Raw genomic sequence first — 25,210 nt, forward strand, 5'->3', positions numbered from 1 at the left:
GTATTTATTTTGTGTGGAGTATGTTGTAGATTACAAGCCAGCGTGAGTCGGTCCGATAGATCCTGTCCAGTGAAAGTGAAGATTTGCATTCCAAGAAAATCTTTTCTTCAAAAATAGTTCTATAGATTTCTGTTGTGATGATTCGGCTTTCCATTCATTTTCCCTCAGGATGCTTTCCTATGTTAAAATCGTTTCAGTTTTCACCGCAAAATGATTGACTTATGAAGATTTCAGTGTTCACGTGTTCTTGCTTGAGCCATCCTAAGCTCCTTAAGCTCCTATTGTGTCTGTGGTGAATACAACACACAACTAGTAACTAGTTATTTCATACCTCTGACTTTCTTAAAAAAAAAAAAGTAGTTGGAGACACAGAGAAAAACTTTACATGTTTCTCTGAAATCTTAATTGTGTCGGCTTTGAAAAGTGAATAAAATTCAGCACAAAGAAAGGTGGGAATTTTGCAGTAAGCATTTAATTGGTTCCAAACACTGCTTATTAAAATAAATAAGAATATTTTTCAACATTACTGGAGGAAATAGACAAATTGTGGGGGGAGTATTTAAAAGAGAAAAGTAACTTGAGGACAGTGGCAGTCGCCTCCAGTCTCCACCGCTGTCGTCCTCTTTGGAGTCAAACGGATTTCTCCAGTCTCTCCCGCATCCAGACCGTAACGCCTCCTCAAGTGTCGTCCATGTCAGCCGTGTTGCCGGGGTCGTTGTCGTTGGCAACCAGCACCTCCCTGTTTTCGTAGGTCCAGAAGCCGTTGAGGTCGATCAGGATGCTGGCGACTGTGTCGCCCTGGCAACTGTTCACCAGGTCCTGCAGCGTGATCTTGTACGGGTCTTTGGGCTTCACCATGTCAAAGATCTCATCCTGAGGAGGGACGGCGACCACAACTGACCTTACAAACAAAACCGTGGACCAGAAATGAGTGTGTCTTGAGAGTCTCGTGCCGTTTTATACCTTCACGTCCTGGAAGGAGACGGGCTCCTGGCCATGCAGCTTCATCTGCTCCTGGATGGCCTGAAAAGCCAAACACATGCCGTCTCTTATGCTTTGAACATAAAATGAGTCTAAATGTGATGTGACGTTGCATTTGTGTGGCGGTGATACCCTGAAGAAGTAGTTGAGAGAGAAGACATTGAGGTATCCTCGATTCTCCATGTCCAAGAGTTTGAAAATATACTGCAACGCAGCTGGCTCCTTCCTGTTTTCGAGGGCCAACACAAAGTCCAGATAGGTCTTGTAGTCCTGAGAAGAAGAGGGTGAAACGCTGTCATGCAAGGAAGATATTTAACCAATGTCCTCCGTGGAAACAACTGCTGTCAGACCAACACCCTGTTATTCCCCAATGCCATTTAATGTGTGTATTGCTCCTACAAGGAAGACCAGATTAACTTTATGCAGCGGCTCAAAATTGAAGTACAACACACACACAGCTTTAGTTCTTTTATGGTATTAAACCCAGAGGTAGCGTTGCAGCTGGAAAACATCTGGGCTGTCAAAAGTATGCGGTAACGCCGTTACCATTTCCCCGTCGTAGGTGAGACACTCCTGAAAAACTCTGTCCAGAAACACGGAGGTGAGCGTGGCTGTGCCGTAACGCGACAGCTCCTCTTTGCTCAACATGCCGTTGTGGTCTTTATCCAAGTTCAGGTACTGGCCTGTAAGCAAAAAGTGAAGGGAGACATAAACATGCAAGTGATTTTACTGTCACCGTCTAACAAGAAGAGAAAAAAATGCACGCTCTGAATATGTTACAAACAAACATTTTTGAATAAAAACCTTAAAATAACTTGACAAAATACGCCAAATATGCCAAAGTCCTGATCGACGGAAAAAAATAAAAATAAAAAATGGAACCTCATAAATCACATAATGGAAGAAATTAAAAACGCAGGCAACTTCTCACCGTAGACTCGGAGAGCTGACGGAGCCGAGAACCAGTTTGACTCTTGACTTTCTTTGGAGAGCTCTTCGTCTCTCAGCTGGGAACACAGGGGGGGGGGCTTTCGTGAGGAATACTTTGCATTTTTTTTTTACAGACATTTAGTAGGTTTTTTTTCTCCTTCTAAATGATGTATTTTAAGACTCACGCACAAGTTGTGATCAGAAATTATGTCTCGGATTTGAGCTTTCTACACAATAAATAACCATCTGTCTCTTTAACGCTAAACAAGCTGCTCGTGCTAAATGACAACAAAATCCACATTCTCATCTGAAGATTTTTAAAGTTAAAAAAAACAACTAACCAAACAAACATTCGCTTTATTTACATTTATACTAATCTCGGTAAACTGAGTAGCTGTATTAGGCTAATTAAATACTAATAGAACAACATTACAACGACGCATCACATGTTGTCTGTAGCTGACATATTATAAACAAAACATTACGATTTAGCCTGGTTTTTAGTTGTGTCGCAGTGAACGAAACATACTTCCAACAGGTCATCCAGAAAACTGCAGGCCAAGATGTCTTGGATTTTTATCTTCCCTGTAATAGCAAAAAAAGAAATTTTGGTCCCATTTCCACATCCACAAGCAGACATGTTGTTAGTAATCATTTATTTAATAAGACAATGTTTAAGACAAGATTACATTGAATTAAAAAAAAAAAAAAAAACCTATTTTCAACTGGAAGTGTCAATTAATTCAGAAATGCTCTACTTCAAAAAGGTTTTAACTGGGAAAGCAGAAATAAACTTAAATCACATATCACTCTGACATTGTTTGACAGGGTCTTTGACAGACGTCTCTGTTGTGGTTGCTTGTTATCTCTGTATAATCCACTCTTACAGTACGCGATGCGACATGATGTAAGATGTCCTCATGTCATTTCACAGCTGGACTCACCTGTTCGAAGGGGGTCGAGGAAAAAGAAGAACTTGCGTACGGCCGTGCAGACGTAAAATGAGTAGAAGGACTTCTCCAGCCCGTCCAGCTGAGGCAGGGTGGGGATCAGTTCCAGGATGTAATTCTCCAGATCCTGCACGGACGACAAGTCTCATCACATTTTGACGTCACACTGGAACATCCTGGTGCCCGCCAAAGAAAAACTCCACTCCGGGTTCTTACCGACTCTCTGAGATAACCTTGTCCTGCCACATCGTACAGGCTCAGGCCGATTCGGGTTTGATGGAGCCACACTGGAAGTTCATGTAGAAATGAACAAAGTGAACGGCATTCAAAGAGAAGGACAAGGCTGACAAAACCAAGCTTTAACACTGGCAAAGAAGCCTCCACTCCTCAATTAACTTGAACATAATTTACTACAAATCAAAAGAGAAAAGTTAATAAAAATATTTTAAGAGTCGAGTGATCATTACTCTGAGGAGAGGAGAAATGTTAGTGCTGAACCTCGAGGTAATTGCAGTAGTTTTCTTTTCACTTTTTTAACTTCTTGTCTGTCAGTAGTAAGTAAAAACATCCTTGCAGATGCAGTTCTGGCTTCCCGTACCTTTTCTCATGACGTAGTTAAAGAACTGCATGATAGAGATCCGGCCGTACGGGTCACTGTGAAGCAGCTTGGCATACACTCTGGCTGTAAAGAATTTTCTTCAGAAAAAAAAGAAGAGGAAAATAAGTTGTTTTTTTATACAATAGTGAACCCAAGCCAGATCCTCCCATTTGAACAAATAATAAACCATTTATGTTTGTGAGTTTTTTGTCTGGAATTTGATCAGCCAGTGTTAAACGTAAGGGAAAACAATAGTTACACATTAAACAGACTTCAAACTTATACTCATCATCCTGAAAGATTGTACTGCTGCCGTTTTGTACCAAATACATAAGTCAGGGTGACCGCAGGATTTCCATTTCTTACCTCTGACACGCTTAACCCCCCCCCCCCCCCCCCCCCCGATCTGCAGTTACACTCTGTTGCCACTTACTTGCACTTAGGCCCGGCTTTCTCTCCCACCTGCAGGAAGGCGACATAGTTGATCATTGCCTCCTCTCCAGTCACTGGGGGCACCTGGTGTTTGTCAAGCAGAAACCACAGGTTCTGCAGAACGACAAGCAGAAATAATCAAACACACACGAGAGCCGAGGTGCTTGTAAAAACCACGAAGTCGTCGTGGCTGTCAGGGTTTTACCTGCAGCTCTTCGTTATCGAGCAGTTCTCTGCTCTTCCTCTGGAGGAACACGGCTCTGGATTCTTCTCGCAGTTTTTGAAGTAACACCTCATCTTCTGCAGGCAGCTACAAAGAAAACAATTATGGCCACTGCTGCTCTCACTCAAGCAAAAAAAAAAAAAAAGAAGCCCAATTGAAGATTATTATTATTTACTGCAGAGAACAAGTATATCTTGTAGAAAAGTAATACAAAGCATTTCACAATAAACAGTTACACCAACAAATACAAACTACTTTAGCTGAAAGTTATGTGGTAATTTGAATGTTAAATTGGATTTCTAAATACAAAGCTGGTTTTCTCCTGGCATGCACAAAAAGTGTGTGTGTGTGTGTGTGTGTGTGTGTGTGTGTGTGTGTGTGTGTGTGTGTGTGTGTGTGTGTGTGTGTGTGTGTGTGTGTGTGTGTGTGTGTGTGTGTGTATACCCTGTAGTAGAACCGTGGGATGGTCTTGTAGGACTTGTCTTTGTTGCTCCCTCCCCTCCACTCCGTGTAATACTTTGAAAACAGCTCGGTTACCTCCGCTCTCTTTTCCTCTTCACTTTTCTCATCTTTGGAGCGACAAAAAAAAATATCAAATCAGACATATAGCAGCTCATGAAATCAAATGATATATCGAGGTATCAGCTTAAAAGACTTCAATATTAGTCGGGTTAGCCCGCTAAGGTTAGCCTTCACATCGTTTGATTTTATTGTTTACCTTGGTTGGAGTCTGCTAGCCTCTTTTTCAGAACATCAGACCAATGAGGCTGTCCTTTATCAGTCATAGTAGATCGAGAAATAGGTTAATATTAATATTTAATCATTTTAGAGTACAGGAAAACAGCTTGTCTGCTGGAGCCGACAGGAAGTTCCCGAGAACGTCAAACTGCTGGATGTTTACGAATCCTACCATGGTGAAGCCACAGTCCGCCTATACCCACATATTATTGGCTTTCATCGATTTACAGGAAGTGACTGTGGGCCAATCAGATGCAGAGAAGGGCGGACCTTGGAGTCGCTATTGTAGGAATCGTAAATTTCTAACGTAAAGCCACTTCTCAAAAGACTTTTATAAATTTTCAAATAAAATAATTCATATGAAGTGATATAACCCTTAAATGTTTGAGAAATGTTTTCAGTAGTTACACCCCAATTGACCGATATTGTATTGTGAAAATCTCATAAAACTGCTTCCGAACAATGTCCCCTGATGATGACGTCGAATGTGTGCCTCCTGGCACACTTGCTTTCAGCTGTGGTTTACATGAAGTTTTCGGTTTGAAGAATTCAATATTATTGAGTCAAGATATCCAGTGAGGGTGTGAGTAGCATTTATAATTACAATTACAACACATTGTCGATTTAAACCTGACATTAAATAAACGCTGGAATTTAGAATGAGCAAGGTTAACTGTCATCAACCACTCATGCAACTCGAGCATGTGTCAGATACATAATCAGCTGCTATGTGTCAACAGTAACAGTTTCCTCAGACTGCACTTTGCAGAGTTGTGACTGATTATCTCTTAGAAACTCGTGAGTTATACATCCACAATGGGCTCGGTCAGAGTTTCTCTGAAGTGCTTTCACCTTCTCCTTCATGGAGGACGTCCAGCTCTCCCCACTCCTAACCATCTTTGGAGGTCCATGCAGCTGCCTTCCTCTTCACGCTCTCTGTGCACAAGTGATGCAGCCTCCAACCTGGGCAGTAGACCGCCGGGCAGAAAGAAGGACAGTGGATGGACTGATGGACAAACGGGCATCAAACGCAACTCCTTTACACGGGGAAGAGCGGAATTAAGAGAAGATGAAGTTGACACCAGGAAGTCCTTCCTCCCAAAATCTGTGTTTGCTGCTGGAACGGCGAAGAGGACGTCGGAAATGCTCAGAAGGAAGGCAGTCCTGGTCTCTCAGGAGGATGAAGAGCAGGAGAAGGAACCTGAACGGAGGAGAGGAACAGGTGAGATGTAGTGTCAGTCAGAATGGCTTGGCACTCACACTCTTCTATATAGTCATGATGGCATGGACGCAGTATGTTGCCTATCACTGTCTTGCTGAAGTATAAAAGTCCAAATCAGATGTTTAGATATGGGAGTAGACCGAAATTAACTTATTTTTTTATTGATTAGGGATTATGTGTTGATGACACTAATGCGATCAGAGATGCTGACTCTAGTTGTCATTACAGCATCCATGTTTTCTAAGACTAGTCAACTTTTAATCTGACAACAGAAAAGTTTTACATGCTGCCTCAGTCTATTTTAAACCACATTTGGCCATGAGGGGATGGCTGTGTTCTTGGATTGGGTTTACATGGGGCTTTTCCTTCACTTGTTACAGCTTAAACTTGCATTTCAGGATTGCACAGTGAGATGTGTTCACAGAAAATTATTTTTGGAAATGTTCCTGAAATGATTCAATCCAGTGCTGCCTGGGCGCCCAGGATCCCAGATTCACTGAACGATTTGACAATATTGTGTTCATTAAATTGGGAACTGTATCAAGTTTTAATCAGAGATAATTTTTTATAAATTGGTACTTTTTCCACATTTGATCAACATCTATTCTTTCTTGTGAATAACTCTGAAGACCCAAGATAATTTACCGGCCTTTTTGTTTATTTCTTTTAAATATCCAGCTATGTCACTGGCCATTTTAACTACTCCTGGAGCCTTTGTATTATTGATGCTGTAGAAATTCTTGACTTTCTTGTACTAAATGCCAGATGTTTCTCAGGAAGGACGCAGCCTCCTGACCGGCCACTCACTGCAACTGAGTGGAGGCAGCTGAAGGAGTCTCTGGGAAACCCACAGCGTTTTGACATCCAGATGATGTGTGCGCTGTTCAGCTCAAAGGCAGGGGTGGACATAGCCAAGTAAGAGAAGGACCAGACTGTTACATCCAATCAGCATGCAACTCCTGTAAAGGCTCCAGTGAAACACACAAGTAAAACAATCTTTTGTTAAATTGTTATCACAGGTCCCTGCTCACATTTGTTGCCATGGAAACTGGCACGCTGTCTTACGAGCTGCTTCTTCGGTATCTGACGCTGTGTGTGAGCGCAGGCCACAACGCCGAGGTGTTTGAGGTCTACGATATCATGCGGGGCAGCTTCCCCACTCTGGAAACAGGAGCCTCCAGTCTGTTCATTAAATCCTTCAGCAGGACGGCGAGGTGGAGAGAAGCCATCAGCATCCTCAACCAGGTTAAGAAGGTGAGTCCAAAAAGCCGATTACTCAAAGTAAACTTCATCGTAACAGGAGCTGGGGTGTCATTGTATCTGACTGCCATCTTCACAGGTCTTCACGCCGTCACCGCGCAACTACAGTGACGTCATCGAGGCAGCAATACGCAACGGTGACAGAGCCACCGCCTGGAGTCTTTATGATGAGTTACTGGAGAAGGAGTTGCACCCGCATCCAGAAACTTGGGAGAGTCTTTTTGGAGGGAGGAGGTCTGAGGAGGAGGACAGTCAGGTCATGCCAGAGAATGAGGAGCATGAGAGGCTGCATGGCATACTGCTGCACATGAGGAACAATCAGATCTACCCCCAGCAGGGCCTCGCCACTGCCATCAAGGAATGGTTTGAGAGGTAGATCAGTACTATAAATACACAGAAAAACAGACCCAATCATCCCTCTTGTTTAGAATTTGAATCACTTCTTTTCTGTCTTCAGTCTCAAAGGGCAGAACTGGACAGGAAGGTGGACCAACACGACCACAAAGTAAAGATTGGGACTGTTCTCTTGGTCTTGTTTAAAATTCATGTTGTCATGTGTTGTTGTTTTTTTAATATTCATTCATTAGGAAAATCGCAAGGTCTATATGTGCGTACCGGAGTGATAGCATGTCATTTGTGTGTCATTTGTGTGTCATTTGTTCAGAGGAGTGTGTCGTTCCTGTGGGTCTGAGTTAGAGTCCATCCAGCTGACTGCAGAGGAGTACCAGGAGCTGAAAGACAGAGTTATGGCTGACATCATCCAGGGTAAAGATGTCTTTAACAAGACCACGCCAGAGGTAAACTACTCATGGACTGGTGACCTGCTTTCGCCCTGAGTTAGCTGGATAAAGCCGATGGATGGACAGAACATTCCTAATGATTTATTATCTTTTTTTCCCAGTGTGGTGGTGACTTAGATTAAATTATTTCATGTCAACATTTTATTAATCAGGATGAAGTCAGCTCTCTTATGACAAGGGATTGTACATCATCACCTGTGCATGACTGCCATCTTGTGGCAATTTATAGCAATGCCAATACACCTTGAGTTGAATGACTCACGGGTGGAATAAGAAAGTTTTACTGCATGGTCTATCAGAACTTATGCTGGTTTATATGTAAAAAAAAATGTGATTATGAGAAATTTGGTTCTGTACATAAACAGGTGTGTTCATATTCGGTGTATTGAAGCTGGAACATAAACAGGGCTGTAGCTTTATAGGGGTTGCACATGTTGTGTAACTTTGCCAAAGTAAATCAATGATCTAATGGTCCAGTATTGTACGTGATGTGAAAAAATTATCCATTTATTTTTCATTAATGAACTTCAAAGTTGTTGGTGGTTGGTGTTAAGACCTTTGAGTTGTGCAGACTATTTCTTGTTTGTAGCAACACATACATTTGTGGGATTAACTGTCTCTCAATGGCAATTTAAAGGAACATTTTCTGCTCTCCAGTTGGAGGGGGGGGGGGTTACATGAAATGAAAATGCAATGGTTTGCATGCTTTGAGCAGGCAGTGATTAGTGCTGCTGAACTCTTCACAGTGTGTGAACTCTTCACACTGTGAAGAGTTCACACACTGTGAACGGGAGCCATTCTTTTTTCTTGCTAGTGTGTGGTATAATAGTGTCTGTGTGAAGAACTGAGGCCTTTCATTGGACTGGATTGTATGGGCTTTATACTTTAAAACACAAAATAAAATGACGTTAAAAACATAGTTTTTGAATTGAAACAGTTCCAAACAGAAACTTGGCAGCAGGAGCGATGTGTAGCCACTAAAACATGCTGAGATTATTTATGAAGAGAGAGCGAGTTTGCATGCGTTTGTCAGTTGGAGGGGGGAGTTTGTTTGGTGGAAGACTGTCAAGTGAAGGGGATTTCCAGCATGGGAAGCACCATGTGTTGCATCTGGACTGCAGCGACCTCCTGTTGAGCAGACATAGACAGCAGAGGCAAAGGAGGGGGCCGGCATGCAGTTTAAACTTAGTAGGCTTCTTTCATTCCCCTCGTTTTAAGGCTGCTCACTGTTAGGGGTAAACAGAGTGTGTGAAACAGCAGCACATGCAAGAAAGGGCTGGTATCTTTCTGTTTGTATGTGGTGCTTGCTGCAGTTACAATGAAAGACTGCAGTAAAATGAGCAGGTTTTTCTTCTTTGGATGGTTTTTGTACCTTCAGCTGAACAGGTTCAGGACTCCCACTCCTGTAGTTCTATGATGTTACTGCTGCTTTAGTGAGATGTCGTTCATCCTAAATAATTTTCTTCTTGTCCAGACACAGAGTCGCAAATATGGTTAAAAACCAAGGAAAAAAATAGGTCTTAAGATTAATTGTAAAAGTGGACAGTGAAGAGGGATTGTCTGACGGGCAGTGGTAGCTCACTCCACAACAGAGGGGCTGCAACAGAAAAGGCCCTATCCCCTCTGAGCTTTCGTTTGAACCTCGGTACTTCCAGAAGCAGCTGATCAGCTGACCGGAGGCACCGAGCAGGGGTGTAGGGGTGGAGCAGCTCAGAGAGGTAGGCCGGGGCCAGACCATTCAGAGATTTAAAAACTAATAAAAGAATCTTAAAATGAATTCTAAATATGCACAAGCAGCCAGTGGAGAGAAGCCAGAATGGACGTTATGTGCTCCCTCTTGCGTGCTCTAGTTAGAAAAGGATAGTACTAACGTCTGCTATAACCTAAACTGGATAAGTAGCGGATGATTAAAAGGGAAAATAATTACGCACAAAACTCGGAAACACCAACAGTCATCCGCACACACGCTGACGAGTACCTGCAGAAAACCCACACAGGCACAAGTGGAACATGCAAACTCCACACCGGAAAGCCCTGACCTCAGTCCTCCTGCTGTGGGGCGTCGGTGCTAAACACCATTCAGCCGTCTCACCTCATGGTCTTTTGGTTGTAATCTCAATCTACAGTAGGTAATGTATTCATAGGTAATGCTAGGAAAAAGAGGAAGCGTTGAGAAATGTTATTTTTCAGTTAACCTGAATTCAGCAGGATGACGAGGAAAGTGACGGCCGGGGGTCAGTGGTTATATTGTGAGTAATGTTTACTGAATACATTTGTGTTTTGTGTGATAATGGAGTTCAGGTGGTTGTACTGTAAGCTTCACTATGCGAGTAGGTGTGTGCTTGTGCATATGTGTCTGCGTGCTCGCGTGTGTGTTTTAAGCAGTCATATAATCCACAGCAGCACAATGAGCTGGTTTCACATATCAGCCCTGGAAAGTCCCTGGATAATTATACTGGGCTTTCTCTCTGTGTGTCTCTTCTTTCTTAGTCGGCTCACAAGCTGTTCTTCTGTTTCTCCAGCAATGTGATTTCATTTCTTGGGGACGTTTTGCATCTTCTGCACTGAAACGCAAATCTCCCACCCATTACACCATTGATGCAGAAACTGGTTATTGGCCCTGCTTTTGTTGTTTGTTTTTTTAAGCGTTCTAAGCAAAAAAGGAGCACACGCAATTGTGTTTATCTCCATTTTGTTCGTGTGGTTGGGATACAGCGCGCACAGTTTCAATTCCAGGGGAATTCGCTGCATCCTATTTTCACTTCACTGCTATCTGAAAGTAAAAGCACTGATAATGCTTTGCGTTCCAGGCCAATTGTAAGCTTCAGCATTACTCTCATGATACATTTCAAAGCTGTGGCTTAGTGTTTCAAGACTTGACCAGTCTTCCCAGGTGAGCAACAACCATAAAATGTAGTTTTAAGTTGAACAGAGTTTCAAATTGAACATTACACACACAGAGAGACATTTATTTTGAAAGTAGAAAACTTAGAACACATGAACAAATGTAATTTTTTTGGGCCTCTGGATCAGACAAATTTATCATCTTAATGACTTTTAAAGTAATTTCGTGTTTAGTGAGTTTGACCCTCAGTAAGTGAAAGGGGACTTTTGATGGGTTTGTTTCCTGGTACAAGCAGCTCTGATCATGATTGATCATACGGAATTTCGTTGTACTTGAACAATGACAATAAAGCTTCTTTTCTTTTTCTTTTTTTTCTGATTGAGCCTGAATACGCCCCCCCCCCCCCCCCCCCCCCAATCATAGAAATAAATCAGATATGTAAAACAGGGAAGGTTATATGTTCCCAGCAGGTTGCTTCCTGTATATATTTCAGAATCATTGTATTACTTCCTTGTTCCTGTATTGTAACAACTAATTGTTGCACTGAAAATGAACCGCTCACAAACAAATCCGAATACGCCCTGCACTCCGCCATGTCACTACCGAGAAGGACAGGCCAGACTGATTTATTACCAGCAGTGTCCTGTGATCAGTCAGCGAGGAAACCAGCCAATCATCCGTCACGTGAGCGTCACACTGGAGTTCCCCATCGGCGTGGCTGTAAGACAGAGAAGAAGCAGATTTTCAGATCTGAGTTGGTCAAACTTTCCACTTAATTTACTGCCAGTTACTGAAAAGGTTAATTTAAGTCAAACGGGAGTGCGTTTTATATCGCATACTTTTGGTTTCATCCCAAAATAAAAAAGTATGATCAGGGGCTCTGGTTGACCCTGACTGTCCCCATAGATCCACAAGTAACATACTTATCACACATCCAAACGATCTGTATGTCTAATAAAATAGAGGAGATCTGGAAGTGTCTTTCATTGGCCACAACAGCACAGACCCAGCTCTGTTCCTCATTCTAAAAGTATTATCAACGATAGGTCCAGAAGTTCTAAAGTTAATATCCTTTCACTCACGTCTACTCGCCCACTAACCTACACCTCCAGGTGTCACTCACCGTACATCAAAACTCTCATTGACCTTTGTTTGCTTGTCTGTTCAGGAGTTGGAGCAGTTCAAGGCTTTTGTGAAGAAGAAGCCAGCGTTTGATGTGGTTGTTGATGGGTTGAATGTCGCAAATGTCAACAAAGACAGAAGCAAGCAATCGGACACGGTGAGGGTTAACGCAGCAATATACCTGCATGTCTATCTTTACAGTGCCTGTTCCTTTTTCACACTATGTAGTTTTTCGTTTTTTGTGGGGGTTTTTTGGTTTCTTCCTACAGACATTGCAAATCCGACCACCGGACTTTTCTGCTAGTCACACAATGACTAACCCTGCTAAATATGCTTCTTTGTGAGCGACAGATGAGTGTAGTAGATGGTTTTTCTCACTGTACGCTACACTCGGCCTACTTGTCGGGTCGCCTACAATTGTCTGTGTTTTAAAATGTGTTGCTCTGTATTAGATATGTCACATCATTCTCATAGGTTATGTAGGTGTAAACTGTACAGACTGCTTCCCTCTCTGGTTTAAACGACAGCTTAAAAAGGATGGTAAAATAAATGTAAAGGGCATATAACTTGATGCGATTCAAAGTTTTTTGGTAGTTTTATTGATATATTCCTATAAAACCCTTAATGACGTGGTTAATTGAATTTTCAGTGTGCAAACAAATGCTCTCTGTGTGTCCTTCACCTATAGTCGGCTGGGATCGACTCCATCACTCTTATTTGGATTAAGTGGTATAGAAAATAGATTGATGCATCTTTCTAATAGGTGTTTATACGCATGTGTGTTCCAGTTGTTGGAGGTGGTGTCTGAGCTGGAGCGTCAGGGCCTGACTATACTGGTGCTGGGGAGGAAGCACATGCTGCGACCTTCCAGATCCTGGGACAAACGCAACATGCAGCTCATCCAGCAGAAAGCACACTGCTTCTTTACTGACAATATGTGAGCGCTTGATAGCAGCAGCTACTCTATAAAAGCTGATATGTTGAGATAATCACAACATGTTTTTTTTTTTGTCCATCAGTTCGGAGGATGACCCCTTTCTGCTGTACGCCACTCTGCACTCTGGGAACCACTGTCGCTTTGTGAGCAGGGATCTGATGAGAGATCACAAGGCCTGCCTGCCGGATGGAGCCACCCGTCGGCTTTTCTTCAAATGGCAGAGGGGACATCAGCTGGTGGTGGACGGATACGTGGGTGCAGGCAGGAAGGTCCGATTTCAGGTGAGGAAGGAGAGTACGAGAGGAAAGTGGATAACCCGAGAAAAATACATCAGTTAACTTGGTGTCTGTCAACAGAGCATTCTCAGCTATGACACCATCATCCAAACTTCAGGGGACTCGTGGCACATCCCCTACGACGACACAGAGGACAGGAGCACCTACGAAGTACCTCAACGGTGGCTGTGTGTTAGTCAGAAGGAGTGACTTTCATGAAATTAAGTTTGATGCTATTGTGGAACTGTAATTAAAATAATTTCAACATTTTGAGTGCCTGTACTTTTTTTTTCTTCCCAACTCTAACATTGGCCGGAGATTAGATTTGTATGGCCTTAAGACATGTGCTGCTAAAACAAATAGTGGGGCATTTAACAGCTGGAGTGTTCAGTTTACCAAAAAAGTAGCTTGACGAGCATGTTGTCAAGTAGAAAGATTGAAAAAAATTTGTCGTCAAATATAACTCCTGTTAGATTGCTTAAAGTTAACTCAATTTCCAGTAAAAGTACAGAAATAAAAAAAACATTCTTTAGCAAAAGTCCAAAGTCCTGGGATTAATGGTTTGGGTACTGAAATAGCTATTTTCTCAATGGGGAGGTGGAGGAGACCAAAAACTGAGCGAAGAGACAGTGAACGCAGCAGATGAGTTCAATGAAGCTCGAAAAATTTTCAACTTGTATTCACTTGGTCTATTTCATACTAGAAATACAAAATATTTCCTTTCTTAGTGTCTCATTCGTCGTGCCGTGAATGTTTGAATATCGCAATTTATTATTATTATTATTATTATTATTATTATACGATCTGACCCGGATATAAAAACCCGTAATGGGACGAACCGCCTCCGCAGTGAATGCTCGCTTTGTTTACTCTTTCGCACCATCTCTGTTTATATTTTCTGGGGTTTAGCGGACTGATTTCCAGGTGTCATGTCTCGCGGGTCGATTGCCGGGTTTGACCGGCACATCACCATCTTCTCCCCGGAGGGCAGACTTTATCAAGTCGGTGAGTTTGGAGGCAGAAGAGAGGTGAACTCAACCTGCTCTGTCATCGCAGCTAACATGCTAACAGCGGCTACCTGCTTCGAGCTTCTCGTGTATTTATACTCGTTTCCACGGAAACCGCAGGGCCGCAGGATTGGCGTGCAGAGCTGAAACGATTCCTACAAATCTACTGCTAAAAGAGTTACCCTTTGCCTTGTATAACTTACAAGACATTAAAAAGTTTTAGATTCGAATACCTTGCAATAATTGATGTGTAACATGAAAGAGTAAATATACATACTAGTACCTAAAAACACAAGTTATATACAATAATGTAAGTGCTTGCAATCCATAGTTCAAAGAAAGTCTGTGAAACTAGTCTATTATGCCTTCATGAACTAGTGGAGGCCTATTATTTCAAACTTTGGGAATCCACAAGTCGTTCCCATCTGCTTTGCATTCCTCATCCACAAATGTTCGCCTCTCCTTGTTAGTAACAGGTTGGAACCCGTTTCTCGCTCAGTGGTGTCATTAATCCAGCAAGCTCCTGGAAACATGTCTCACAGATTTTTCTCTCCGTGTTAGGCTGAGCTAGGTCTGCAGACTTGTTGGGTGCATATCCATATGGTGAATGTCTAGTCACAAGTCCAGCTGTGAGGTGATCTAGATATAAATGACTTCCTCGTGACCATGATGCGGCACAAATCCTGTTGACAGAGAAAAAAACATGCATGATAGTATGTGTAATTACAGGCTAACTACTAAGTAGTTTACTTCACATGCCTGTAAAGTGTTTTCCTCCCCCCGTCTGTTCACAGAGTATGCTTTTAAAGCCATCAACCAGGCGGGCCTGACCTCCGTGGCCATCAGAGGGAAGGACTGTGTCGTGGTCGTCACACAAAAGAAAGTTCCGGTTTGTAATCATACATTATCAAACATTCGAGTTCTTGTTCTCTTGCAAACATGTTGACACACTGTGTCTGTCCACGTGTGTCCCCCAGGACAAGCTGCTGGATGCCACGACGGTCTCTCATCTGTTCCGGGTCACAGAGACAATGGGCTGCGCTATGATGGGCATGACCGGTGAGCAGTCCCTCACATGGCCCCGCGACACCGAGAGTCTGCATGCGAGAGAAAATGAACTAAGTCCATTGTGCTGCCTTGCTCCCTCCAGCTGACAGCAGGTCTCAGGTGCAGAGGGCCAGGTATGAAGCGGCGAACTGGAAGTACAAGTACGGCTATGAGATCCCCGTGGACATGCTCTGCAGACGGATGGCAGACATTTCCCAGGTCTACACGCAGAATGCTGAGATGAGACCCCTGGGCTGCTGTGAGTGACGTACAGGACTGAGGGGTCATAACCTTGAACTCCATCATAATAGTGTTTTTTGATTCATTTGTTTATGGTGTCCCTCTTTTCCCTCACGAAAAAACATCAGCGAGCTGAAGGATGATTATGAAAAAGCCATTTCAGGATCTAGTGAGCCGCATTGATAGTTTGGCCACATTTCATGTCACTCAACACTTGCGCCGAAACCTTTTTGTGAACTTCTTGGATGATTCGTCTCCCTCTTGTGTGTGGCCTGCTTCGCTCCTCCAGGTATGATAGTCGTTGGTTTGGACGAGGAGTTCGGCCCACAGCTCTACAAGTGCGATCCAGCCGGCTACTACTGCGGCTTCAAGGCCACAGCGGCTGGAGTCAAGCAGACGGAGGCTACCAGCTTCCTGGAAAAGAAAGTGAAGAAGAAACTGGACTGGACCTACGAGCAGAGTATAGAGGCAGGACACTAGCAGATACACACAGTGACAGATTGACAAATTGTTAAAAAATATAAAGAGAAAAAAGTTAGTTTTTTTGATGAGACGTTTGGCCTCTTTTGTTCTGTGTCCCAAAACAGACGGCCATATCGTGCCTTGCTACAGTTCTGTCCATCGACTTTAAGCCCTCTGAGCTGGAGGTGGGAGTCATCACGACACAGGAACCCAGATTCAAGTGAGTGTTCATCATCGACAGAAAATATATAGGGGGGGTGGGGGTGGGCTGCAGTTCGCGGGTTAAAATTTCTTCCGACTTTGGTGTTTTCCAGATAGACGACGTGCTGCTATGTCTCGGCTGGAGATAGCTGGTTCTGTCTCGGCTCTTTCTTGATCTTCAAAGTTATTTCATTTAACAAAAAAACCAAACAAACAACTAAGTGGCCTATGTTAACGTGGAATTTCCCCCAAAGTAAAAGCAGGACTCAGATCAAAGCGCGGGATCAAGTGGTTACACTCAGTGTTTGCGGTCTGAATGTAGAACTGTTAAAATTGCTGTTTGCGTTTCAGAATTCTGTCAGAGTCAGAGATCGACGTTCACCTGGTTGCTTTGTCTGCGAGGGAGTGAGGACTGTGGATCCCCTCACAGTGACGCCTCGGCGAGTTGGAGGACACAGGCGGCGCTGGAGTTGTGTTTTTGCAGTTATTTAAAATGTTCTCCTTGGCCATTTCCCTGGAGGTCCTCTCTTGAACTCAAAAACACAAACAAACATTGCAGGGAAGTCAAAACACGGCAGACTCACCAAGATACAAAAGAAAGTGCTTTGATTTTTATGTTTTTTGTAGGCACTGTTTTAAAATATAGACAAGATAGAGAAAGACGGAGGACATTTCACAGCACATTGGAAACACTGACACATCCCCCGTCCATCCCAGCCCTCCTGTCTCCACCGAGACGTCTTGACTGCAGCCGCCCCTGGAAAGAACCACTGGTCACTCGCATCAGTCCGTCACACGGGCGGCTCCAGGCTGGCTGGTGCGTCACTCAGCCGCCGGACACAGATCAACCCCGAAGCCACCAACACCAGTGCAACACGTCTTCAAACCTGGAGTCGGCTGACCTGCAGCTTCTCCAAACACCGTCTTTACTCAGGGCCGCCGCCGTCACGTTACATAGCTCTGCTTTGTGCTTCTTCTCCACTGTTTTTTTTTTTTTTTGTGGCGTGCGATAATCCAGGGAACCACCGGGGGAATGTTACCGTCATGTACACCTTCGCCCAACTCACTCTGCTCAGGTCAACGTCAAGAGGAAGTCATTGCTTCCTTCCCCTTCCACCTTTCTGTTGCAACCGCGGCTGCATGTCTAATATTTAAAGGCACTGTTTTTATCTGAAACTTATTTCCAGCTTCACTTCTCTCTTCACATTTAAGCACCTTTAACAGTTCAATACACTAGATATTTAACCCATCATAATAATGTGAAATTCTTACCGAATAAAGACTTTTTTTTGGAACATTGATTCAGTGTTTGCATTTTAGAGACCGTTTATTATTTGAATAATGTTGAATTTGTAGTTCTTTTTGCCCTTTCACATTTGTTGTCTTAAGTTATTCAGCAGAGGTTCCCTTCTTTGGGGGGGGAGGGAAGAGCAGGAATGCTGCAAACAGCTGAAGCTATCTGGGAATTTCCTGACCCTCGTCATTCAACAGCACACACACACACACACACGACTGAAGGAACCTTAGCACTCGGAACAGACTCTGCATCATCATTTGGCGGAAATCATGTCTGACTGCACTTTATTTCATGTAAAGTTTTTACAATGTAATTGTAAAGTGCGTTCTTGAAATATTCAGTTTCCCAGAAAACCAGTTCTTGTAAAAGATCGCAACTGGGGTTTGGCAAAAATAGTACGTAATTTGAAGACATTTTTAAAACTGCATTTGTCAGCTCATGTGTGACATGTCTGATACCGTATCGTAGATGTTGCTATGCTGCCGTCTCAAGGTACAGTAAAGATTTATGGAATGTTGAAGTGAGTGGGTCTTCAGTTTCTCAATCGCTGTCACCAAGAACTTTGTCAAACTCCCTTCACCCTCTAAGAATCTGCTGCTACTTTTGTTGTTGCACTGAAAGTCACTGTAAGTTGGCGTTACAAGACTCATTATGAGGCTGGCTGGTTAAAGTTGTTAGATGTTTCACATACTGTACTTTTAGTGGTTACTTCATTTTGTCAGGAGCGGTCCGTTGCATCTTGTTTCATATTGTTATACTTCCAACCTTGTGACATCTATACATGTCCAAACAGTCTTGAACATGCTTCCTTCTTCAGTTGCCGTTGAGTTTACCCTCCACCCGCACGCATTCACACAAACACCACCAGTAATCGTCGTTAAATACGAGTGTTTTAATTTAACTGGAGTGTGCTGGAACGGTTCGCTGTCTAACATATACAACCTGCTCAACTGTACACATTCACAGCTTCCATAAAAAATACATCTTTGTATACACAGCATTTACAATATCATACAATGGAGCTTTTCTATGACAATGAGTAGCAGGGTCTACAGAATACAAGCGATCCTCACACACAGACGTGGCGTCATGTGCGATCGAGCCTTCGCCGCCTCGGCCGTCGGTCCGTTTCTTTCTCGCAGCCGCCCCGCTCGCCTGATTTGCTGCAGCGGGAGTCACACCCTCGCTGTCTCGTCCGCCCCGCCTGGCCAAGAATGTGCCGGGCCGTTTTGTCCTTCCATCGTTGTTCTCTCGGGCCGCGCGCTAATGACCGTTCCACTGGATGTCGTCGTAACCCACCTGCGGACGCACGGATAACAAATGAGAAGTTACACACCGAGCAGGAAGTCTCTCTTTTTTTAGGATCAGTATCACTGGAGCTTTCCGACGCACCTCCTCGTCAGACGCCTGCTCCTCCTCCTCTTCTTCTTCGCTGTCGTCCGACTCGCTGTCGGGCAGCTCGCGCAGCTCGGGACGGGTCACAGAGTGCAGCGCCTCTCTGATGCTGCTGTTGTCGAAGCCGTAGGTGAGATGGTAGGGGGTGTGGCCTCCGGAGGTCAGGAGATTGGGGTCTGCTCCTTTGTGCAGCAGCAGCTTGACCAGGGACAAGTTCTGCTGGTCCACGGCCAGATGGAGCGCGCCGCGGCCGTTATGCTGCTCCTGGAGGGATGAAGGAGAGACGGTTTGAATACAAGGAGGTTTTGTGTTTTAATCCGGACGCTACAAATAAAAAAAGGCTTGTTGGTGTTTACCTTTGCATTGATGTCAGCTCCTAGATCCACCATTTTCTCCACAAGCGAGAGGAAGCCATGAACTGATGCCAGATGGAGGCAGTTTTGACCTAGAAAGAGGTGGAGGAAACGTTAACCAATAGGATCTTCAAAATATCAAAGAACAAAAACAATTCCTACAGATTTTATCTTTTTTTGTAAAACGTTCCCCCAAGATGTTCATAATTCTGCACCCAATGGAACGTTTCATTAAATTTCTAACCCTCCCCCTCCGCTACGATACACATGAAGCTTTTTGGGGTTTTGCCGTGCCGACAACAGCCCCTGCTTGAAGTTTGAATTCAAACCGATTACATATTCAGTGTGACTGGAAAAATCTCCAACACCACCCCCAACTCTCATCTTGCTAAACACAAATATACAAAATCAAATTACTAGAAACAACTAGACTTAAAAAAAAAAAAAAAAAGATGTGGGATTACTTCAAGTTATTTTGTGATCTGCGCAGTCATTGCCACGGCTAGGACAAACATGTTTATGCACAAGTCTAAAAGTAGAAGAGACAACCCTTTTTCTATTTGGGGCGTTAGCATCTAACATTAACGTCTGTGTAATACATGGGTTTTAGCCAGATTGTGAGCGCAAAAGCAGGGTATTTCCCTCGCTTACTTGAATGTTTCCTTTCTCTTTACAGGACTGGAGGATAATGAGCGACTCAAATCCCTCTTTCTAAACAGTAGTTAAAAAGCAACAGTGGGTCATTCAGTGTCGCGTCTGTACAGCTTAAACTAATTCATCATTCTAGTCGCCCGATTCTACAAAAGCGGCGGTGTTTTCATTGGCCGCGGCAGAGCATCGGCCTCGTTGGGACTTACCGTTGTAGTTGCAGGCGGCCATCGCCGTGTGTAGGTGCTCGGGCCGGCAGCTCTGTGTGAGGACGCTGAAGCAGTGCAGGTTCCCGTGGCGACAGGCGATGTGCAGAGGCGAGTCCCCGCTGTTGTCCACCAGCGTGGGGTCGCAGCCAGACACCAGGAGACAATGGCACACGTCCGGCTGGTTCGTGATCACCGCTAAGTGCAAAGGAGTCTGGGGAGGGAGAGAGGAACAACAAAACGTGAATTGATTTAAAAAAAAAAAAAAAAGAGTTGTAAGAGTGATGGATTAAGGCAAACAGAGAGACGGTTTGCATACCTGTCTCAGGTCGTTCTGTGTGTCGAGGAAGTCTGTGTTCCTCGCCAGCTCGATCATTCTTTTGATATAGTCCTTCGCCTCGTGGATGATGGCCAAGTGAAGCAAACTGTCGAGAGAGAAACCAGAAAACCTTTTACAACACAGCCACAGGGAAATGCCTTCAACATATTTCAAATGACACCGCTCCACTGTAAACAACTTGCTGGTTCTGGAGGCTTTCACACTTTCAAAAGGTTGGAACAGCTCGCTGTAAACATTCCTATTCTTTTCTCTCTCTCCAATAATTGCAAAACCATTTCATTCTTTATCAGGAAATTCCAGCCATAGTACTTAAAGTCACATTTATGCAAATCACTTGAAACAAAGATTGATGAATGAAGATAATTATAGTGGTTCAGTTATGAGGAACAATAGTGGCAAATGTCCTATTCAGACATGGGCCATTGGTCTAACATGTAATGGTATTTCCACCTATTAACCAACAGAGGTGCAGATTAAATATACACTTCCTAATAATAGAGCATGAGCAAAACACCTAAACATTGTTGATAGTGTAAAACATAACCAGTACGTGATTCAATGCTCCATCAAGACAAAAATGTTTTTTTTTTACTTTATAGCAATAATGCAATAATTTAATTGATCACAAGCAATTGAATACAGTTTCTTGTGTTAAACACATTACTCAAAGTAAATACATTATAATTGCATGAATGCGCTTTAGTTTCTGAACTACTGCGATATAAAGGAGCAATTTACGACAAAAATGCAGATCAAATGGTTTTAAAACGGGTTTAAGCATTTGCATGGTGTGTTCAAGTGGTCAAGCTCCAACATCACTGACGGGAAATTAATTTTAATTATTTTATGGTGGGAACTATACACTTGGTCAACGGGAAGTTTCAGATAATTATCAGCTAATGTGAAGCCATTTGTGTCTCCTCCATAAAGAATAGGGTCTTTAACTATTTATTATATAGTATTCGCTTGTTGGCAACAACAGCAGCATTACTATGTGTGTTAAACTGTATTAAAAATATCTGTCTGTTTACTAATATTGGGAATAGAAGTGGTGTTGTGTCGTTTATTTACAAATGTTTGAAGGAAACATTTGTTAGCTGCAGTTTGGCAACGTGGGAAATGGGAATTTCCCGAGTGGTATCCCCCTCCCCCAAAAAGTTCACGTTAGGATGTTATCACATTATTTTATTGATATCTTGAGGGAACTACATTTCTTTGCGGAAGAACAATGTGGGATTTAAAAATGAACGACGTTATTGGTGTATTCTCATTTAGTGTTCAGACTTTATTTACTCGATGTCACGCTGAACTTTACACACACAATTTGCAAAGTTACATTCGTTGTACTTAAATGTACTTTTTCCCCCCCGAATTTCTTTCCACTTCACGGGAACGCGCATCGCTGGGACGTGTTGGCTGCGCGCCCGGGACTTTCCCGATCTGACCCGCGGCCATAATAGATCCTCTCCTGATAAAGGCCTTTTGTTTACGTTCGACAAAGCCGTGTCCGACCACAGCCGGGCCCGTTATCGCACCGGACGGCCCTCCACAGAGCTGCGAAAACTCTTAATGAACCGCGGGGGGCTTTAAACTGGAGCCCCGGGCCCGGCCGGAGCGAGGCCCAGGCCCGGGCCCTGCGCATTGTAGTGACGGGCTCCAGGAAGACCCCCCCCCCCCCCCCTCCGACAGGAAAGGCGTCAAATTACCTCCAGAGACCCGAGCGAGGGGGCAAGAAAAAAACAAACCAAAAAAAAAAAAAACAGCGATATTCCGCAGCGGTGCTCCTGCTCAAACTTACGTGTCTCCCTCCTCCGTGACCTGGATCTGCCAGTCGTGCAGCTCGCTGCTTCCCGCCGGGGCTTGCGCGCGCTGCGGCGGCTCGCTCTCCAGCTGGAGCCGCAGGATCTCGGCGGCCACAGCCTGGTACTCCTCCTCTTTCAGCGAGTCCAAACCGCTGTCCAGCCGCTCGTCCATCGACTGAGCCGCCTTCCCGTCTTTCGACTCGCGGCTGTAATCCATTTGGTTCAATATGCTGCTCCGGTGGAGGTCCATGAGGAATCCCGGTGGTGGAAGATGAGGTGCGCTCGGTTTGGATCCAGACTGAGCTGAAGGAGCTGCGCTGTGTAAATGCCCTGCGTGCCGCTGCGGAGGGGCGGAGCTTACAGCTAGGTGGGGGATTTCCACACCACTGTCACTTAGAATAACACACGGTGCAGATTGCTGGCTCCACGAGGGGATTTCTGTTCAGACGCATATATAAATACGCTCCTCAGTTTGTCACCGAGAGGGCAATTTAAGGTTGCAGGCTGGGTACATCATCTGGCCGCACGTACAGTGCACGCTCAAGTCCTGCAAGCCTTTTATATAATGCAAAATGTCATGCATTCTTTATTCTTTTTTTAGTAAGTCATTTAAAAAAAGAAGTGTGCATGCATTATGTCTTTTCTTTTTTTAAAAATGACTTACAAACATACAGGCAGAGGGGCCACATAGTCAGCAGACCCCTGGTTTCATTACTCACCTGCTGCACGAGGACAGCCCACATAAACACAGTGTCTCTACAAAGTGTACACACACTGCCCAAGATACAAAACAACATAAATCTGCTCTAACAGAATAACCTGAAAGTGACACAAACAATGGAGTAAATGTGAACAACCACAACTTTACTCTGGCCCAGCCTCGAGATATTTAAATTATATTTAAAGTGTATATTATTGAATCACATACAGAATAACTCTTCAGCTTTAAGAAATCCACTTTTATATCTCTCAGTGTTTCAACAGTGTGATAATATAAACAATAAGACAAGCAGCCTAACAAAGCCATCAGTTTAGCAACATTATTGAACAGATGAGAAGCAGCTTCTGCTCATTCGGTCCAAATGTTTGGCCTGTTGGCGGATATTTATCATGGTACAGTAATATGTACTGATTCAGAAAAAGAAACATTTTCAGAGTTTGATTACTTAATGTAACTAAACCCTATTATTTTAATGTCACTCGCCAATGGACTGACAAAAACATCTCGTTCATTTTTAAAATGTGGGTATAGATTGTTACAATTGCACTGACAGTTTTAATTGATCTCATTTGAGAAATGACCCAATGCAATAGAATTAGTTTTTTTTTTTTTTTTACATTTTGTCTTATTTATTTATTTACTGTGCCTTCATAGTCGCACTTTTCAAATCTGATCAAGCAGTGATGTGCCAAGAAGGATAAACAAAACCAGATAGCTCGGCTGGATTTCATTTCCCTCCTTGAGTAAAAATAAATAAATAAAAAATAGATTCACACGCTTCTAAATACGTGAACATGAACGTAATGGTGATGGACGACATTAGAATATTAAGACAGGCTAAAACATTAGATAAGTACTGAGTAAAAGAAAATACAGAAAGATAATTGAACTAATATAGTTGTTCTTGTTGAGTCACCTGGGCAAGGAAAATGTGGCTGCAGGACGAAGCGGGTGTGTGTGTGTGTGTGTGTGTGTGTGTGTGTGTGTGTGTGTGTGTGTGTGTGTGTGTGTGTGTGTGTGTGTGTGTGTGTGTGTGTGTGTGTGTGTGTGTGTGTGTGTGTGTGTGTGTGTGTGTGTGTGTGTGTTTTGGGGCATGCATGGGCTTCCTGATTTGTGGATTAAAATCCTTGTGAAAATTCTGTTTGGGCCAGTACTAAATCTCTTCTGATTGCTTTAACAGATAAAATAGAAGTACTCCAAGTAGATAAGAACAAGGTCATGGATGAAACCGGTTCCTTTAAAAGTAAAACACACAGGAGTACTTGATGTTCTGGAGGTCTGAGGGAAACTCCAGCCTTGTTTTACTTCACATTGTTCAATGCGTGTTTGCGAGTGACTGGTCATACCAGGAAGCTCAAACTTCTTCACTGTCACATAAGGGCAGCTTCGTACAATGCACAGACAAAATATGTGATTCATATGTTGCATTAATGATTAACGGTGGAGGTCACGCCCCGACTTCATTACAAATCTCAGTCGAAAAGGCCAAATAATACAGATGAATAAAGGAACGGCACTCAGGAATGTGAGCTGGATTTAAACAAGGGATTAAATGCACTTGAGCAAAATGCTAATTGTTATTTTACACTGTTTTGTCTTCTTCAGACACAATTAAACACTTTAGAGATCAGTACTCTTAAGCAAAAGGAATGGGTAAAATCGGTGTTGAAAAATTCAAACGACAAAGACATTTCAAAACTAAACAGCCACAAAATAATGAAAAATAGGGGGAAAAAATATATAAATAAACAGTATAAAGAAAATAAGGCAACCACTACAAAAAAAATGACCATAAAGTGAGATGGAATCATGTAAATGTGTCAAAAACACACAAAACCTACAAAACAATATGTAATATTATAATAGATGAAACAAAATAACTAGTGGGATATTAAATTATCTTAAAAAATAAAAAGATTACAAAAAAAACGACAAGAATTAAAAAGAATATATAAATGCACAAAATGAGCAAACAATATTAAGAAAAAAAAGACGTTTTAAAGGTAATTTTGTGAAATTCACCTTCTTGGATTACTTTTAGTATTTTCTTCAGGTTTCATATGAGTCATCATCATTTCCTTGATTACCTGGCGATGGTATTTATTGGATTGCAATAATAGGAATGAGTCATGTGTGCCTTATGAGTACTCTGGAGACAAAAGCAGCCGAGTGAATTAT

At 43.1% G+C, this 25,210-nt stretch overlaps 4 protein-coding genes across 4 annotated transcripts; 2 read left to right on the top strand and 2 right to left on the bottom strand.

Moving 5' to 3' along the window:
• Window positions 1-448: 448 nt before the first annotated feature.
• On the bottom strand, window positions 449-5,036 carry ppp2r3c (protein phosphatase 2, regulatory subunit B'', gamma). Its single transcript, XM_080479588.1, has 13 exons — window positions 4,833-5,036; window positions 4,559-4,683; window positions 4,097-4,201; window positions 3,893-4,005; window positions 3,460-3,557; window positions 3,078-3,148; window positions 2,856-2,988; window positions 2,441-2,496; window positions 1,913-1,988; window positions 1,528-1,664; window positions 1,114-1,251; window positions 964-1,023; window positions 449-873 (listed from the first exon to the last, which is right to left on the bottom strand). Exons 1-13 carry the CDS (start codon window positions 4,897-4,899, stop codon window positions 679-681), a joined length of 1,374 nt encoding a protein of 457 aa, XP_080335714.1. The 5' UTR covers window positions 4,900-5,036; the 3' UTR covers window positions 449-678.
• Window positions 5,037-5,323: 287 nt separating this feature from the next.
• prorp (protein only RNase P catalytic subunit) lies at window positions 5,324-13,585 on the top strand. Its single transcript, XM_080479585.1, has 10 exons — window positions 5,324-6,074; window positions 6,851-6,989; window positions 7,094-7,328; window positions 7,414-7,706; window positions 7,792-7,839; window positions 7,999-8,131; window positions 12,148-12,258; window positions 12,890-13,038; window positions 13,121-13,319; window positions 13,395-13,585. Exons 1-10 carry the CDS (start codon window positions 5,669-5,671, stop codon window positions 13,521-13,523), a joined length of 1,842 nt encoding a protein of 613 aa, XP_080335711.1. The 5' UTR covers window positions 5,324-5,668; the 3' UTR covers window positions 13,524-13,585.
• A 553-nt stretch (window positions 13,586-14,138) lies between these two features.
• On the top strand, window positions 14,139-18,090 carry psma6a (proteasome 20S subunit alpha 6a). Its single transcript, XM_080479598.1, has 7 exons — window positions 14,139-14,318; window positions 15,115-15,209; window positions 15,298-15,379; window positions 15,471-15,626; window positions 15,897-16,075; window positions 16,195-16,289; window positions 16,622-18,090. Exons 1-7 carry the CDS (start codon window positions 14,243-14,245, stop codon window positions 16,677-16,679), a joined length of 741 nt encoding a protein of 246 aa, XP_080335724.1. The 5' UTR covers window positions 14,139-14,242; the 3' UTR covers window positions 16,680-18,090.
• Window positions 18,091-18,438: 348 nt separating this feature from the next.
• nfkbiab (nuclear factor of kappa light polypeptide gene enhancer in B-cells inhibitor, alpha b) lies at window positions 18,439-22,860 on the bottom strand. The gene is made up of 6 exons (XM_080479597.1): window positions 22,308-22,860; window positions 20,489-20,594; window positions 20,173-20,383; window positions 19,319-19,407; window positions 18,960-19,226; window positions 18,439-18,866 (listed from the first exon to the last, which is right to left on the bottom strand). Exons 1-6 carry the CDS (start codon window positions 22,559-22,561, stop codon window positions 18,831-18,833), a joined length of 963 nt encoding a protein of 320 aa, XP_080335723.1. The 5' UTR covers window positions 22,562-22,860; the 3' UTR covers window positions 18,439-18,830.
• Window positions 22,861-25,210: the final 2,350 nt, after the last annotated feature.

This window comes from Lipophrys pholis, assembly GCF_963383615.2.
Source record: "Lipophrys pholis genome assembly, chromosome: 14".
Taxonomy (NCBI): domain Eukaryota; kingdom Metazoa; phylum Chordata; class Actinopteri; order Blenniiformes; family Blenniidae; genus Lipophrys; species Lipophrys pholis.